Source organism: Lactuca sativa, chromosome 4, assembly GCF_002870075.4.
Source record: "Lactuca sativa cultivar Salinas chromosome 4, Lsat_Salinas_v11, whole genome shotgun sequence".
Taxonomy (NCBI): domain Eukaryota; kingdom Viridiplantae; phylum Streptophyta; class Magnoliopsida; order Asterales; family Asteraceae; genus Lactuca; species Lactuca sativa.
The window spans coordinates 13,859,165-13,875,862 of NC_056626.2; the positions used below are offsets into that span (position 1 = coordinate 13,859,165).

The 16,698-nt window shown below is 34.0% G+C and overlaps 1 protein-coding gene across 1 annotated transcript; it reads right to left on the reverse strand.

Annotated features, from left to right (window-relative positions):
- Positions 1-268: 268 nt before the first annotated feature.
- Positions 269-1,171, reverse strand: LOC128133367 (uncharacterized). The gene is made up of 2 exons (XM_052770761.1): positions 763-1,171; positions 269-669 (listed from the first exon to the last, which is right to left on the reverse strand). Exons 1-2 carry the CDS (start codon positions 1,169-1,171, stop codon positions 269-271), a joined length of 810 nt encoding a protein of 269 aa, XP_052626721.1.
- Positions 1,172-16,698: the final 15,527 nt, after the last annotated feature.

Genomic DNA, 16,698 nt, shown 5'->3' on the forward strand with positions numbered 1-16,698 from the left:
ACCCGAGGCATACCTGTCACCATTTCTTTACGTGCCATTTCTTCAAGGGTTCTGAAGTTCGTGTGGCCCATACATGCATGCCACCGGCATGATTCATCATCTATGCCCATGCTTAGGCATACGGGTCTTCCAGGTGTTAGCTTTATCTTATAAAGCCTGTTTTTCGATCTCTGTACTTTCATAATCAAACAATCTTCTTCATCATATATATGCAAGAACTCCCTTTTCATTCCTATGTCATAACCTTCCTTTGTCATCTGACCCAAGCTTATGATGTTGCTGTGAAAAGCTGGTATGTAGTAAACCTCAGGAATGATGAATTCATCACCATTCTTACAGTCAACAGCAGCGTTCCCTTTCCTTTGATTTGGACCTTGGACCCATCTCCGAACCGTACTTGTCCCGTTACATTTTCATTGAGTTCTGCAAATAAGGATTTGGAGCCAGTCATGTGATTACTAGCTCCATTATCCAAATACCACATGTTTTCATCTTCACTTTCTCTTAGATGACCTGAGTACACTTTTTCTTCATTCAGGAGCACCATGCTTGATGTTTCTTCCCCGCACACAGTTAGTAGGAGGGCAGGACCTTCTTCATCTGTAGCCAGATTCACCTCCTGGTCCTGCTGCTTCTTTGTCTTGCATTCAGATGCAAAGTGGCCAAGTTCTTGGTACTCAAAGCACCTTATGTTACTCTTGTCACATGACTTCTTATTGGAGTTGTTAGCTTCCTATCGTGAGTCGCCACCCCAGTGCCCACCTCTACCATGAGTCGATCCTCGCCCTCGTGAGCTGCCTCTTCCTCCCCGGTTATTATTTCCACCCCTTCCTCGACCACCTGGTGTGTTTGGCTTACTTGGACTCTGGTGGGTTGATGTGCCTTCTGCCTTGGCAAGTAGCAGGGCATTATCTGCCTGTGTGCTTGCCTTCCGGAGCCGGAGTCGGTCTTCATAAGCCTTCAAATGCCTAATTGTTTCTTCAAATGACATTGATTCCATGTCACAAATTTGCTCAATTGATGCCACCAAGTTTATAAACTTTTCTGGGACTGTATCAAATAGCTTTCTTACCAACTCTTCATCTTCCAATATTGCCCCTGTACTCCCAAATTTAGAAATCATAGCTGAGATTTTTCCTGCATACTCATCTATGGTTTCTGTTTCCTTCATTTAGAGTGCTTCGAATTCACTCTTTAGTACCCGCAACCTTGCCTTTTGGACCCTCTCTGCACCCACATACCGTGACTTTAGGGAGTCCCAAACCACCTTGGCTATCTTCTTCTTGGCTACTTGTGCAAGAATCTCCTCTAGTATAGATTGGAAGATGAAAGCTCGAGCCTGCTTGCTCTTTTTCTCATCCAAAACCACTCCGGTTGGTGTCTCTATGGCATCCCATAACCCATGGGCATCCATGATGGCTTCCATCTTAATTGGCCAAGTGTTGTAATTTAGTGAGGTTAACATTGGGCACTATAGGGTGAAGGGGTTGTCCTTGGACTGATTGGATGATGATGGGGCTGTCATCTTATTGAATCGAGGGTACTTGGGCATACAATTGATCAGGATCTGTAAAGCTCTGATACCAAATGTTGGTGATCAAGCCAATGAAACAACAAAAATGCAAAACAGGAAGAATATGCAGCCGAATGATTAACCTTTTATTGAATGATTAATAGCGACCTAATGATTGAGTTGCTATACAGGAATTTTCGACTAATTATAACTTGCTGAATGAAAACTAATAAATAAAGCTACTTAACAGAAAAAGAGAAAAATTAGCAACATCCCTATTCCAACGTTCCAGTCACCCACATGCTTTTACCCTCCTGAATACTTGGTCAACCATTGACTAACAAGCCTAACCCTCGTCAGAAAATTCCAAGAGTAGGAATAACTTCAAACTCAACTTCAGAAACAAAAATGATTGATTCGTTTTTTTAGTTTCAATGTTAGTGATAAATTCATAGTTATAAAGAATATCAAACTGGTTACCTTATAAGAGGTAAGGTTCCATCATTTCATCCTGGGCAACCGATTAAACCTTTTCAAGAAGAAAGCAGTGTCGAGGATAAAATCATAATGGTGCAGTGACCTGGATTGCAAAGAAAGAAAAGGTGGAGATGGGGAGGATCCTACTGAGGGAATTAGTGTTCAAATCGAGCCAAATCAGGCATCGACACTTCCCATACGTTTGGTTGATCTCTCGTCCATAGTTAATCACATGAGCAATGAAAGGATTCAACTCAGAAGAAAAGGAAGAAGCAGATTTTAGTATCTCTGATTTGGCTATTCTATGACCAGGTCTCTAGGGATGCCATCAAATAGAAATTGATTTTGGATATTAAAAACCTAGAAATTTGCAAACTTAAAAGATACTTAAGTGAACGATTTTTACCTTTGATGAAGAGATTTCAGGCGATGTTAACTCCATATGTGTTTAGAAGACGGAAGCATTGGAGATGAGAATTGATGATCAAGAGAATAAGAAATTGTGAGTGCCATTTCCAGTCGCCAGTCTTCGTTAAATGGTGGATTTACATACCTTTCCATCGATGATTTGACAATGACGACGTCTAAACACAAATTCGTATTTAATCTAGAGGAGGAATCGATTGAATATTTATGAAGGTGCAACTGGTCTTTGGTTTTCTTTCCTATCTATTTATACAACTTGGGGGGTGAGGAACCGTTCATGGGAACATGGTAGGGAAACCGATTCCAGATGTGGGAGTAGACGCCGGTGATTGTGTAGAACATGGGGAGAAGAGGAATCGCCAAAAACCTGTAAATAGAGAGTTATTGCGGCCAGGATTGAATCTCAAGAAAATCGGACAACTGATTTTGGGGAGGCGGTTATCCATTTCCCAGAGCTAGTAATATTAGTAATTGTGAGTGGGAACGGATGCCAAGAGGACTAGATTCCTTTTATAGTTCCTGGTTCTTACCTTAAATTTTAATGTTTGATCTGAAATAAAATTTAAGCAAAAAAGAATACGGTTAGACAGCTAAGAAATCAAAATTTGAAATCAAATTTAATGATCTGCAAATAAAGGAAGAACAAGAATATACGGGAATAAGATTAAAGGGTGTTAGAAGAAGGGCAAAATCAAAAATTCACATTAGACAAATAATGGATATAAAATGAGACACGTGGCAAATGATTCTTTTATTAAGTTAGGCTGAGGTAAATAACTGAAAACAGACAAAACACAATTTAGTAGATGCCAAACTGTTTCAATTAAAAAAAAAGGGGGGGGGGGGGGGGGAGGAGGAAGGGTGACAAGAAAACAATTTCAACTAGAGAAATTAAATTGTTTCCAATCTTTCATACCTACAAATATTCCTATATTACAAGGTCACCATTCCATATTTTTTTAACTAGCTTATTAAAAGTATATTAGTAATATATCAAATCAAATTTAATTTAATGGTGAAATGATAAATCGTGTTATAATGTTAGTGGGTAGAAATATTTGTAGGCATAAAAAATATGAGGCAATTTAATTTTTCTTTCATATATCCAACACAATATTTGATAATGGTTTGCATAATACATTTCTTTAATAAAAAAACAAAATATTTACATCTGACTTTTTTTTATCAAACGAATAATTTGTTAGTTTGAGTGACGCAGATATGAATTAGATTAATTTTGACATATCTAGGTCAAGTGAATAATTTACCATATTTGAGCAAACTAAAACAAAAATTGCTTTTAATTCTGTTTCAAGGTTATGATTCATTTTGCACCTCTTTATGAGTGTACACCAATCTTATTGTCTCGATTGTGTGAAAAATGCTCTTTTCACATACTTATACCCCATGAATCAATTTCCCATGGTGGAGTTTTAATGATTCTTGCGCAATCTAATTTTGCCAACTTCATTGGTTTGTATTGTGTGCCAACAAGTTGTTCATATTATATTGTTAGGTTAACAAATGAAATTAAGTAGCCATATTCCATCAATTTAAGAATTTGACATTGTACATTTCTATATTCCATCAAGTTGAAATTGTTAAGTGATGCAAAAATAGTGATTTAAATTTTTAAGTAACCCAATTGATTAAAATATCTATGATATATTATTTAACTTGTTAACTAATGCAAAAAAAATCGCATAATTTTGATCAAAGATAAGGGTCTTCTCATGCTGACCATATATTCATGGTGCCTCCAATATGCATGAATAGAATGATACTTGAACATGAATGTCTTTCAAGAACAGCTTAATGGCTCACAAAAGGTTGTTCTTAATTGTAATTTGTATGCCTTCGTCCATATAGCAGAAAACGACCCAAGGATGAAAACAAAGAAACCACTACAAAATATCTAGGTGGGTTGTCTTCCAAGAAAAAAAAAATGAAAGGATCATTAGATGAAATCACCAAGAGACAGTCAGGATTCCACCATAAACCCATCTGTTATGAAAAGCTTTTGCCTGAATTACATAGATCATAATTCTACTAAAAGTAAATGACAAGATTACACATTACCCAAAAGTTCTAAACTTGGTGCCAATAGCTTGGATAAGCACCCGACATGTTTGATTAAGACATTGCAAACAAAATGTCATGCATCAAAAATTAGCAAGGGGCTTCATCAGATTCCATCAAATGTACAGACAAATTGCTGGAAAGTGAAAAACTTCTATGTATCTGGGGATCATTTGCATAAGTGGGTATTAGCCAATTTCGGTAGGTAACTGCAAAAAAAGCCACAACAATCAAGGATCATCAAAACGGTACATTTATATTTCATCAAACACACACAATTACAAGCTATAAAGGATTAATAGAAATCTACACAGTAACAAGAGCAAAGAAAGAGATTGAACAAAAATTACAGGAAACCACATGAATGACGAACCTGTATTAGAGAGACAGTGGATAAAATAATCACTTTTCTTTGGTGCCATATCACATACAAACTCAAATAAGGAAAGTTGTAGGGTATATGAGGAAACAATGGTAATTTTTCAATAGTAACAGATCATTGATTGATTTTCCTTGATTTAATTAACTTTTCTAATTGTTCTAGTAGACACGTAAATCTATCTTTAATTTGTTTGCTTTTATAATTTGGACCGTTTATTGGTTCTGCTTATTAATTAGTTTATACATAACGAACAAAGTAATTTATATCAAAATTAATGTTGCATTTTCGAAATTTTAAAAATTTTAAATTCATTTTATAACATCTATAAATACCCAACATAGATCTTCTAAAACTCATATACATTTTTAGTTTTTGCTCCCTAATATTGAGATCGACCGATCTATTTTCTATAACCATGAAGCCTTTTGGTTTTCTTGTTATTGTGATTGTAATTCTCACACTGCTAGCGGGGAAAGTATATCCACAATCCAGGGTTTGCAACATGCTCGATATTCAAGATTTTTTTTAGCATTAGACGACCCTGGTACACCACCCGACCGAAAAATGTTGTGATGAACTTAAACAACATAGAAAATGCTTTTGTTTTTACAACCAATGCGGATTCACACTCGGTTTCGATTCTCTTGTTGATGCTTGTCATATCAAGTTCGATGATTTTTGCCAGGACCTTGTTAACTAAGTAGTTTCTACTTAATAAAACTGTCATTTACAAGGAAGTGGGATATGATGCTATTATATATTCAAAAGATTGTGTTCTCATATATTCTTTTTAATTTTGTTTGGTTTGATAATATTCGTTCTTGTGGCCCGTAGTTTCTGCTTTTCATATCATTCTTGTGTCTGCATGAATTATTACATGTGCACAAGCATTCATACAAATATTATCTTTTTTATTTAATAAAGATCAACAACTGAAATGTAAAAACAACCTTTCGAGAAACACAACATGAAGAAAAACAAACCTTGATTTCACTATATCTAATTCAAACTTTCTCTAATCATCATCTTTGTCTTGAATAATCATTTTGACAACGTTTACATAACAGGAACATTTATCTTTTTTGGAAAAGTTTACTCTTTAAACTGAATTCAAAAGACCAAAAAAAAAAATTCAAACAGAAATTACATGTCTTTTCATATTGACAATACATAAAGCAAGCTGTTTTTGAATTTGAAAATCAGAATAGAATGCATTGGTAGTCTTGAAGGATTAAAAAACAATGAACCCTTGATGTCAATAATGTTTAATTCTGAGTTTATTGGTTTTAAACATTCAGCACATAGATACAATCCTCCGATTTGTTTCTGATTCAATCATCTCTCTCGATGGTGGCTCCATCATTGTCAAACTCCCATCATGGCTCTTTAATTCAATCATCGCAAGTGAGTGAGAGTGGCTATGTTAGGTGATATCATCCTTCGATTTGTTTCATTTAGTGAAGACCCGTTCCTTTTTTTGTTTCAGATCGAGCCCAGCCATGTATAAGGAAAGCTTCCCTACCGTACCGAAAATCAAATCACAGCCACATAGTTGTCGGGTGACGTTTTTACAAATCTTTATTTTTGTGATAATGGAGTCGGAGTCGAGGCCGACTTTGTAAAGTGTGCCTAACGAATCATTTCATGAGATAAATGATTTTAGATAGGAAAGTTTTGAGTGGGCTGACCCGAGCATTGGTCGAGCATGCATAAAAAGTTTAAATTCTATGTGTCGTACTTCTGCTACCAAATTGGTTGAAGAAGGAGGGGCAAAAAACGAAGGGTGAGAATTGGAGTGTGTTGTCGTATTTTTTCGTGTATAGGGCAAGACCAAAAGAAACTAGTCAGAATTTTTTGAAGGAACTACTACACAATCTTTATCTCCTTTCGTAGAATTCGCTCTACCTTTACGTGAGTTTACGGCTGCCCTACAGTCTTTGAATAGCCGTCCCCCACGGCTTCATGCTAATGCCTAAAAACAAAACATGTCACCCCCCAGATTTGTTTATTTGATGGTAGTAAGTCGGACATGATCCAAATTCTCATCCCTATACGGCATAAGCAACCATAAAAATTAATAAATTTAATCGTACATAATATTTTATGCCACTAATATGTTGAAGGTCATCAATAGCCCGATAGAATCATGTTATTGTCTAGGAGAATTTAGCATGTTCTAGAATGATCTGGAAGATTCTAGAACGCTATGGAATACTATGGAGAAGTCTAGAAGATGCCAGAAGATTCTAGAATACTCTAGAACGAGATGGAAGACCCTGGAAGGCTATGGAACATTCTAGAACACTATGGAAGACACAAGAATGTCTATACTTATCTAGGACATTATAGAACATTCTAGAAACATATAAAAGCTTGTAATTGATATAGAATATGGTAGATAGTTCTAGAATAGTCATGAATGTATGTAGATCTAGAAACTTCCTATAAGGAGGTGGAAACACCTATAAATAGGTGTGGAGCTCATTTGCTCCAAACCATCCAAGAAAGCCTCAAAGAAAGCAAAGTGTGTAGTAGTCTCACAAAGTGTAAGTTCTCCTTAAGTGTCTTAATAAAAGTCTTGTTGTTTCCCATATAAAAGAGTCATGTTCTACATAATATTCATTTTAATTGTCCCAGAGAATATGATTACCCTTATCTATAAAACGATTACCCTTAACTATTTATGTGAAACCTAGTATTTTTCTATTCACATAACATATTATAAAGTTATAGGCTTAATTAGTCTACCAATTAAAAGGTATATTACCCAAGAAGGTCAATTAGAGTGATATTCCTTAAATTATCCATTACCAATGACTCAAGAGCTAAATACGACTCCATAATGTGTCTTACCCAAGAAGGTTAAGTTTATGAATTTCTAATAAATTTTTATTAACTCTTACCAAACCATATTATCCATTAACAGTGACTCAAGAGCTAAATATAACTCGATAATGTGTCTTACCCAAGAAGGTTAAGTTTATGAATTTGTAATAATTTTGTATTAAGTTCTACCAGACCATATTAAGCAATCTGCACACAATTTTTATGAAGAACGACATAAAACTTACCAAGTTTCTCCTTGGTCTTCAAATTAGTATCCCTTTGATTGCAAAATACTACCTTTTTGTTGAGGGTAGCGCTTTAAATCTTGAAAATCTTTTAAAATCATGTTGTGTCGAACACAAACAACAACAAATCTAGTTCTAGTTCTAGTTCCTAAAGATAAAGCAAATGGAGTTTGTAACAAAAATAATAGTTGGTTACTAAAATAATAAGTATTTAAGGGATTCCATACCACATTGCTTGAGATTACTCCTTTCGGATTGATAATATATTTATCCATTCCACCAAATTTTATGTCACATCTTTTTGATTGGGTTTAAATTTACGAGTTATTACAAGAAGTAGCCTCTAAATAACGGTGATGTAGGTGGATGCGATGAACACTAATTTACAATTATCACTAATCAAAAATCTTACTGAAACATCTAACGGCTGTCATTCTTTTTATCAAAAACTATACTTCATAAGCAAAGAACATAAACTGGAAATTTAAAGGAAAAAAAACGTTATTGAACAATTACTCATGTTTATCTGGAGAGCAAGCAGCTATCATCGTCGATGAGGCTACTAAATGTTTTCTGAAAAGGTAGACAAATCAACACATGAATTATCTGTTTGAGACATTTCATTGAAGACATGTGTTTTATCAACTCGTAATAAAAAATGGTGGCTCGAAGTCCAAAATATCGTAGTTTATTGTAGATAGATTTGCATTTTGAAAATGAACGAATATTATGTATGTACTTTTTTAAGAGTCGGATTTGCATAACAATATTACCCAAGTAAAAAAAAACGCTTGGATACAAGCATTCAAAAGAAAAGCTTAGAACCAAGCACTTACAATGTTTAGAGTACATTCCCTTTCCGGTACCCACAAGAAATCCTTGATCGATTTCACATCAAGAAAACAGCTCGAAAGCAATTGATTGAGAGGGTGGGATACGAAGCAATTCAAATCAGATATGTAAGTCAATGCAATCAATTTGTTTCTAAAATATTAGGATCTTTAACAAAATTTGGGGGATTACATCCATTATTTCTTACCATGGTTATTAACCTTATCATCAAATAAAAAATTATGAGTGGGAATGGATGCCAAGAGGACTAGATTCCTTTTATAGATCCTGATTTTTACCTTAAATTTTAATGTTTGATCTGAATTAATAAAATTTAAGCAAAAAAGAATAAGATTAGACAGCTAAGAAATCAAATTTAATGATCTGCAAATGAAGTAAGAACAAGAATATACGGGAATACGATTAAAGGGTGTTAGACGAAGGGCAAAAAAGAAAATTCACATTAGACGAATAATGGATATAAAATGAGACACGTGGCAAATGATACTTTTATTAAGTTAGGTTGAGGTAAATAACTGAAACAGACAAAACACAATTTAGTAGATGCAGAATGGTTTCAATTAAGTTAAAAAAAAGGGGAGGGGGGGGGGGTGACAAAAAAACAATTTCAAATAGAGAAATTAAATTGTTTCCAAACTTTTATGACTACAAATATTCATACCCACTAACATTATTACAAGGTCACCATTTCATATATTTTTTAACTATCTTATTAAAAGTATATTAGTAATATATCAAATCAAATTTAATTTAATGGTGAAATGATGAATCGTGTTATAATATAGTGGGTAGAAATATTTGTAGGCATAAAAAGTAGGAGACAATTTAATTTTTCTTTCATATATCCAACACAATATTTGATAACGGTTTGCATAATACATTTCTTTAATAAAAAAACAAAATATTTGCATCTGACTTTTTTTTATCAAACGAATAATTCGTTAGTTTGATTGACGCAAATATGAAGTACATTAATTTTGACATATCTTGGTCAAGTGAATAATTTACCATATTTGAGCAAACTAAAAAAATGCTTTTATTTTTGTTTCAAGGTTATAAGATTCATTTTGCACCTCTTTATGAGTGTACACCAATCTTATTGTCTCATTTGTGTGAAAAATGCTTGTTTCACTTAGTTAAACCCCATGAATCGATTGCCCATGGTGGAGTTTTAATGATTCTTGTGCAATCTAATTTTGCCAACTTCATTGGTTTGTATTGTGCACCAACAAGCTGTTCATATTATATTGTTGGGTTAACAAATGAAATTAAGAAGCCATATTCCATAAATTTGAGAATTCGACATTGTACATTTCTATATTCCACCAAGTTGAAATTGTTAAGTGATGCAAAAATAGTGATTTAAATTGTTAACTAACCCAATTGATTAAAATATCTATGATATATTATTTAATTTGTTAACTAATGCAAAAAAAAACTGGCATGAATTTGATCAAAGATAAGGGTCTTCTCATGCTGACCATAAATTCCTAGTGCCTCCAATATGCATGAATAGAATGATACTTGAACATGAATGTCTTTCAAGAACAGCTTAATAACTTACAAAAGGTTGTTCTTCATTGTAATTTGTATGCCTTCGTCCATAAGCGAAAAACGTCCCAAGGATGAAAACAAAGAAACCGCTACAAAATATATGGGTGGGTTGTCTTCCAAGAAAAAAAATGAACGGATCATCAGAGGAAATCACCAAGAGACAGTCAGGATTCCACCATAAACCCATATGTTATTAAAAGCTTTTGCCTGAATTGCATAGTTCATAACTCTACTGAAAGTAAATGACAAGATTACACATTACTCGAAAGTTCTAAACTTCGTGCCAATAACTTGGATAAGCACCCAGCATGTTTGATTAAGACATTGCAAACAGAAAGTCATGCACCAGAAATTAGCAAGGGGCTTCATCAGATTCCATCAATTATACAGACTAATTGCCGGAAAGTGAAAAACTTATATGTATCTGGGGATTATTTGCATGAGCGGGTATTAGCCAATTTTGGTAGGAAACTGCAAAAAAGCCACAACAATCAAGGATCGTCAAAACGGTACATTTATATTTCATCAAACACACATAATTACAAACCATAAAGGATTAATAGAAATCTACACAATAACAAGAGCAAAGAAAGAGATTAAACAAAAATTACAGGGAAACCACATGAATGATGAACCACATGAATGATGAACCTGTATTAGATAGACGGTGGAAAAAATATTCACGTTTCTTTGGCGCCATATCACATAAAAACACCAAATAAGAAAAGTTGTAGAGTATATTGGGAAACAATGGTAATTCTTCAATAGTAACGGACCATTGATTGATTTTCCTTGATTTAATTAACTTTTCTAATTATTCTAGTAGACACGTAAATCTATCTTTAATTTTTTTTCTTTTAGAATTTGGGCCGTTTATTGGTTCTGCTTATTAATTAGTTTATACATAACCAACAGAGTAATTTATATCAAAATTAATGTTGCATTTTAGTATATTTTTAAAATTTTTAAATTCATTTTATAGCATCTATAAATACCCAACTTAGATCTTCTAAAACTCATATACATTTTTAGTTTTTTCTCCAAAATATTGATATCGATCGATCTATTTTGTATAACCATGAAACCCTTTGGTTTTCTTGTTATTGTGATGGTTATTCTCACACTGCTAGCAGGGAAAGTATATCCACAATCCAGGGTTTGCAACATGCTTGATATTAAAGATTGTTTTTTAGCATTAGACGATCCTGGTACACCACCGGCTGAAAAATGTTGTGATGAACTTAAACAACAAAGAAAATGCTTTTGTTTTTACAACCGACGTGGATTCACTCTCGGTTTCGATTCTCTTGTTGATGCTTGTCATATCAAGTTCGATGATTTTTGCCCGAACCTTGTTATTTAAATAGTTTCTACTTTACTCAATAAAATTTTCATTTACAACGAAGTGGGATATGATTCTATTATATATTCAAAAGATTGTGTGTTCATATATTCTCTTCAATTTTGTTTGGTTTGCTAATATTCGTTCTTGTGGCCCGTAGTTTTTGCTTTTCATATCATACTTGTGTCTGCATGAATTATTACATGTGCACAAGCATTCACACAAATATTATCTTTTTTATTCAATAAAGATCAACAACCAAAATCTAAAAACAACCTTTCGAGAAACACAACATGAAGAAAAACAAACCTTGATTTCATTATACCTAATTCAAACTTTCTCTAAACATCATCTTTGTCTTGTATAATCATTTTGACAACATTTACATAACAGAAACATATATCTTTTGGGGAAAACTTTACTGTTTAAACTGAATTCAAAAGACCAAACAAAAAATTCAAACATAAATAACATGTCTTTTCATATTGAAAATATATAAAGTAGCTGTTTTTGTATTTGAAAATCATAATTGAATGCATCGGTAGTCTTAAAGGATTAAAAACAATGAACCCTTGATGTCAATAATGTTTAATTATGAGTTTATTGGTTTTAAAGATTCAGCACAGTAGATGCAATCCTCCGATCTGTTTCTGATTGAATAATCTCTCTCGATGGTGGCTCCATCATTGTCAAACGCCTGCCATGGCTCTTTAATTCAATCATTGCCAGTGGCTATGTTAAGTGATATCATCCTTCGATTAGGCTATCTCACATGAACCTAACCCTATATATATATATATATATATATATATATATATATATATATATATATATATATATATATATATATATATATATATATATAAGACTTGAAATTATAAAATTTAGGCTTTGACCCCTACTGTTTTTTTTAAGAAACTATAGTTTTAGTTTCGGCCCCCCAAATAATTTGTTCAAGCTCCACCACTGCCCACCATATCGAAAATCAAATCACAGCAACATAGGTGTCGAGTGACGTTTTTACAGATCTTTATTTTTGTGATAATGGAGTCAGAGTCGAGGCCGACTTTGTAAAGTGTGCCTAACAAATCATTTCATGTGATAATTGATTTTAGATAGGAAAGTTTTGCGTGGGCTGACCCGAGCACCAGGCGAGCAGGCATAAAAAGTCAGAATTCTATGTGTCGTATTGCTGTTACGAAATTGGTTGAAGAAGGAGGGGCAAAAACCGAAGGGTTAGAATTGGAGTATGGTGTCGTATTTCTTCGTGTATAGGGCAAGACCAAAAGAAACTAGTCAGATTTTTTTGAAGAAGGAACTACTACACAATCTTTATCTCCTTCCGTAGAATTCGCTCTTCTTTTAAGTGAGTTTATGGCTGCCTAAAGTCTTTGAATAGTCATCCCCCATGGCTTCATTTTCATGCCTAAAAACAAAACATGTCACGCCCTGGATTTATTTAATTGATGATAGTAAGTCGGACATGATCCAAATTCGCATCCCTATACGGCATACGCAACTATAAAAATTAATAAATTTAATCGTACATAATATTTTATGCCGCTAATATTCATTTTAATTGTTGCGTAATATAAAATGCCATATATTTTTTTTTTATTTTGAATCATACAATGCCGCTAAATGTTTTCTTTTCAAATTTAACAAGTTACTGTTTATATGTTTGACATCCCCATTTTCACGGCCAGAAAAGACCGATGTTGTTTATGCTTTATAAAAATCAGAGTACTTCATTTTATAAAAATGTTGCGGAATTTGTTCCCAGAAAAACATGGTAAATACGTTATTAAAACATTTTCGAAGAAACGTATTTATTTCATTTTAAAACGTTTGGGATGTCATCGTTAATACAGAAACATAAGCATAAACAGAACTTACAATTATTTACACTAGTGATCTACATCTCTTTAAATCTCTCAGTGTAATGTCACTTCATATCAACACCTATGATATAAATAAACTGAGTGGGTCAGGTTGGGAAACCTGGTGAGTACATAGGGTTTTCAACCCACAATAATATAATTATTATCTTTAAACAATCAAATAATCAACCCAATTACCCATCCCCATTATCTTCTTTATTCTTAAGGATCTACCCTAAGAATCAGCTATTTCTCATTCTTTCATTCCTAAGGATCATCCTAAGGAAACAACATGAAGTCCATTGTTGCCAATGACACTTTGATCAAGCGCAGCTGCTAATCTTGTCACTTAGGCACAGCTGCCAGAATTGGGACATTTCCTATGAGGCGCTTCTGCCGGTATTGACCTTTTAACGCTACTGTCATGGTCATAAGGCTCCCTATTAGGCGCAACTGCCGATACTATCCTTAGAGCGCAGCAGCTAGGACGTTTACCGTAGATCTAAATCATCTACGGGTTGTGGCGCAGCTGCCAGTGCTCATCTATAGGGTACTAGGTCCACTGCTGCCAATGTATACCTATAGGGCACTAGGTCCGTACTACTAATGTTCCTCTATTTCAGCTTTTATCCATCATCATTCATCTACCCATGTTTTACCCAACATATCTTGTAGATATAAAATACTTTATACAGTTTACATCATTTAAAACATGTATAAAAATCTTTCACCAGCATAGACAGCAAGTATTAAGACAATATGCACACATAGCACGTAAATTTATAATAAAATACTTCATATCTATGTGTAAGATGAAAGTAACTATGCACTCACTTGAAAGGTGGTGAGTCGGCACTCGGACAGCACTTCGTTACTCTTAAAACAATTATCCCTTGACGAAACCTAGTACCATTACCACTAGAGTTTAGTCTAACGTTTGACGAGACTAATTTAATAGTCTAGCTATTATTACTATTATATAAGCATTAAATAACACTCAATATAACTCATAATAATAGCCTAAATAATTATTTTAAGATCCTAACAATGTTACTATAATTAAATAAAATCTATATTAAATATACTATAGGCGTAGCTCACTTACAGCGGGTTTTTATTAAAAACCGGGCTTCACTGGAGCAGCGTTTCTGAGCCGAAAGCTTTTCTTCTCGGAGCCGTCGGGCGCTCCGGGGCTTTCTTCTCGTGATAGGGAGGTTCCCTAGACTTGGGAGGGGTTTAGGGAGGTTAGAGAGAAGTTAGAGAGAGAAAGAAAGGCTTATGGTGTGAAGAAAATATGAGGAGTTCACCCTTGTATTTATAGGAGTTTTATAGTAAAGTAGTCTCTAAGCTTCGTCCGTAACTTTTGCATACGAGCTCCGTTTTTGTCTGTCTTTTTACCGTTGACTTCCTATTAATGAGATCTTCAACTTTCATTTAGAACTCGTTGGCTAATTCTCATTCTATCTCGGATTTACAAAACTGTATCGAATTCGTCGCGCTCGAAAAGTAGGGACTAAGCTTCGTCCATAACTTTCGCATACGAGCTCCATTTTTGTCTGTCTTTTTACCGTTGAGTTCCTATTAATGAGATCTTCAACTCTCATTTAGACCTCGTTGGCTAATTCTCATTCTATCTCGTATTTACAAAACTGTATCAAATTCGCCGCGCTCGAAAAGTAGGGACTAAGCTTCGTCCATAACTTTTGCATACGAGCTCTATTATCGATGTTCTTTATATCCACGCGTTGGTATTTACGAGTACTACAACTTTAATTTAGATCCCGTCGGCTAAAAATCGACCGATCTAAAATTCAGATTTCGGGCTGTGCGCTGCTATGCTAAATCTTAGAAAAATCATAACTTCCTCATACGAAGTCAGATTTGGGCGTTCTTTTTATCGATGTTCTTAGTTTAACATATTCTACGAATTTCGTTTAGATCGCTAAGGCTAAATCTCGCTTTATCGTAAATTCACTATTTACGCTTCCCGGTATCGTGCTGGTTCCGTCGCGAAACTTCAACGGGTCATAACTTCTTCGTTATAACTCGGATTTCGGTGTTCTTTATATGTACGAAAACCTTGTAACATACTCTACAACTTGGTTAAGATTATTTATTCTAAATAATCTTTTGTCAAAAATTCGTTTTCGACCCCTATTGCCTCTAATTTGACTAGCCCAGATTTGCGGGCGTTACAATATGACACTTTAAATTTTATCAGATTAATTTTCGTTCCCCCTCGTTTCTGTATTTATGTCCCCAAAATTTTAAAGAGGTGAAAAATAGTCAAAAACCTGTTCCCTCGTTGAAAAACTTTGATGATATTTTTTTTTTTTTTAAATAGGGAAATCAACAATCTCTCGACTCAGTTCGTCCTCTCGTCCGCCCTACCCTCTCGTCGGCCATGCTCCTCGTCGACGATGCAGATGCTCTCGTCGTCTTCTCAGACATCAAGGTATAAATCCGTAATTTCAATTTTAAGAGTAGCGATTATATGAAACTAATTTTGTTTGAAGTAGGTTTTTTTTTTGTATTTTCGATCAATTTTGTTTGTGGGGGTATTTTGTATTTTTGGTCAAGTTTGTTTAGATCTCACTTGGAATTTGGTTATCTATATGTTTGTTAGCTTTCAATTAACGAAGATTGTTGATACCATACAAATTAACATACCGATTAAGTTTAGGAGTTTGACGTGAATACTAGAATACTTTCTCTCTTGTTTATCTTATTTTAAGCAAATGCAGTCTAAATCTAAATTTTATTATCAAAACGGAGAGTAAATCAAAATAAGTCAACAAGAGGCACATAGATTAACCTGTTACCTAAATTTTGTTATCAAGATTACCTCATTTTTGTGATCAAAATGAAAACGGGTTGAAAGTTAGGTCAACAATTATAAAGCAGAGACATACATTAACGTGTTAAGTAAATGTATTGTGAATGGTACTTCTAAGACGTGATCAAGGAAACTAAGGACTTACTTAGAGTATAGATAATTAAAGTCAAGATCAATACATTACATACTTAACAAACAAAAATGATACATAAACTTCTAATAAAACAACCTAACATTCTAATTTAGAATAAGAAGCATTACACCAAGAACAAAAGATCTAAAATGA

Bases quoted from the DNA above. Each gene is read 5' to 3' on its own strand.
- LOC128133367 (XM_052770761.1), bottom strand. From the start codon at position 1,171: ATGAAGGAAACAGAAACCATAGATGAGTATGCAGGAAAAATCTCAGCT. The intron at 670-762 runs GTGGGCACTGGG...TTGAGTACCAAG, and splicing joins AGGATCGACTCATGGTAGAG to AACTTGGCCACTTTGCATCT.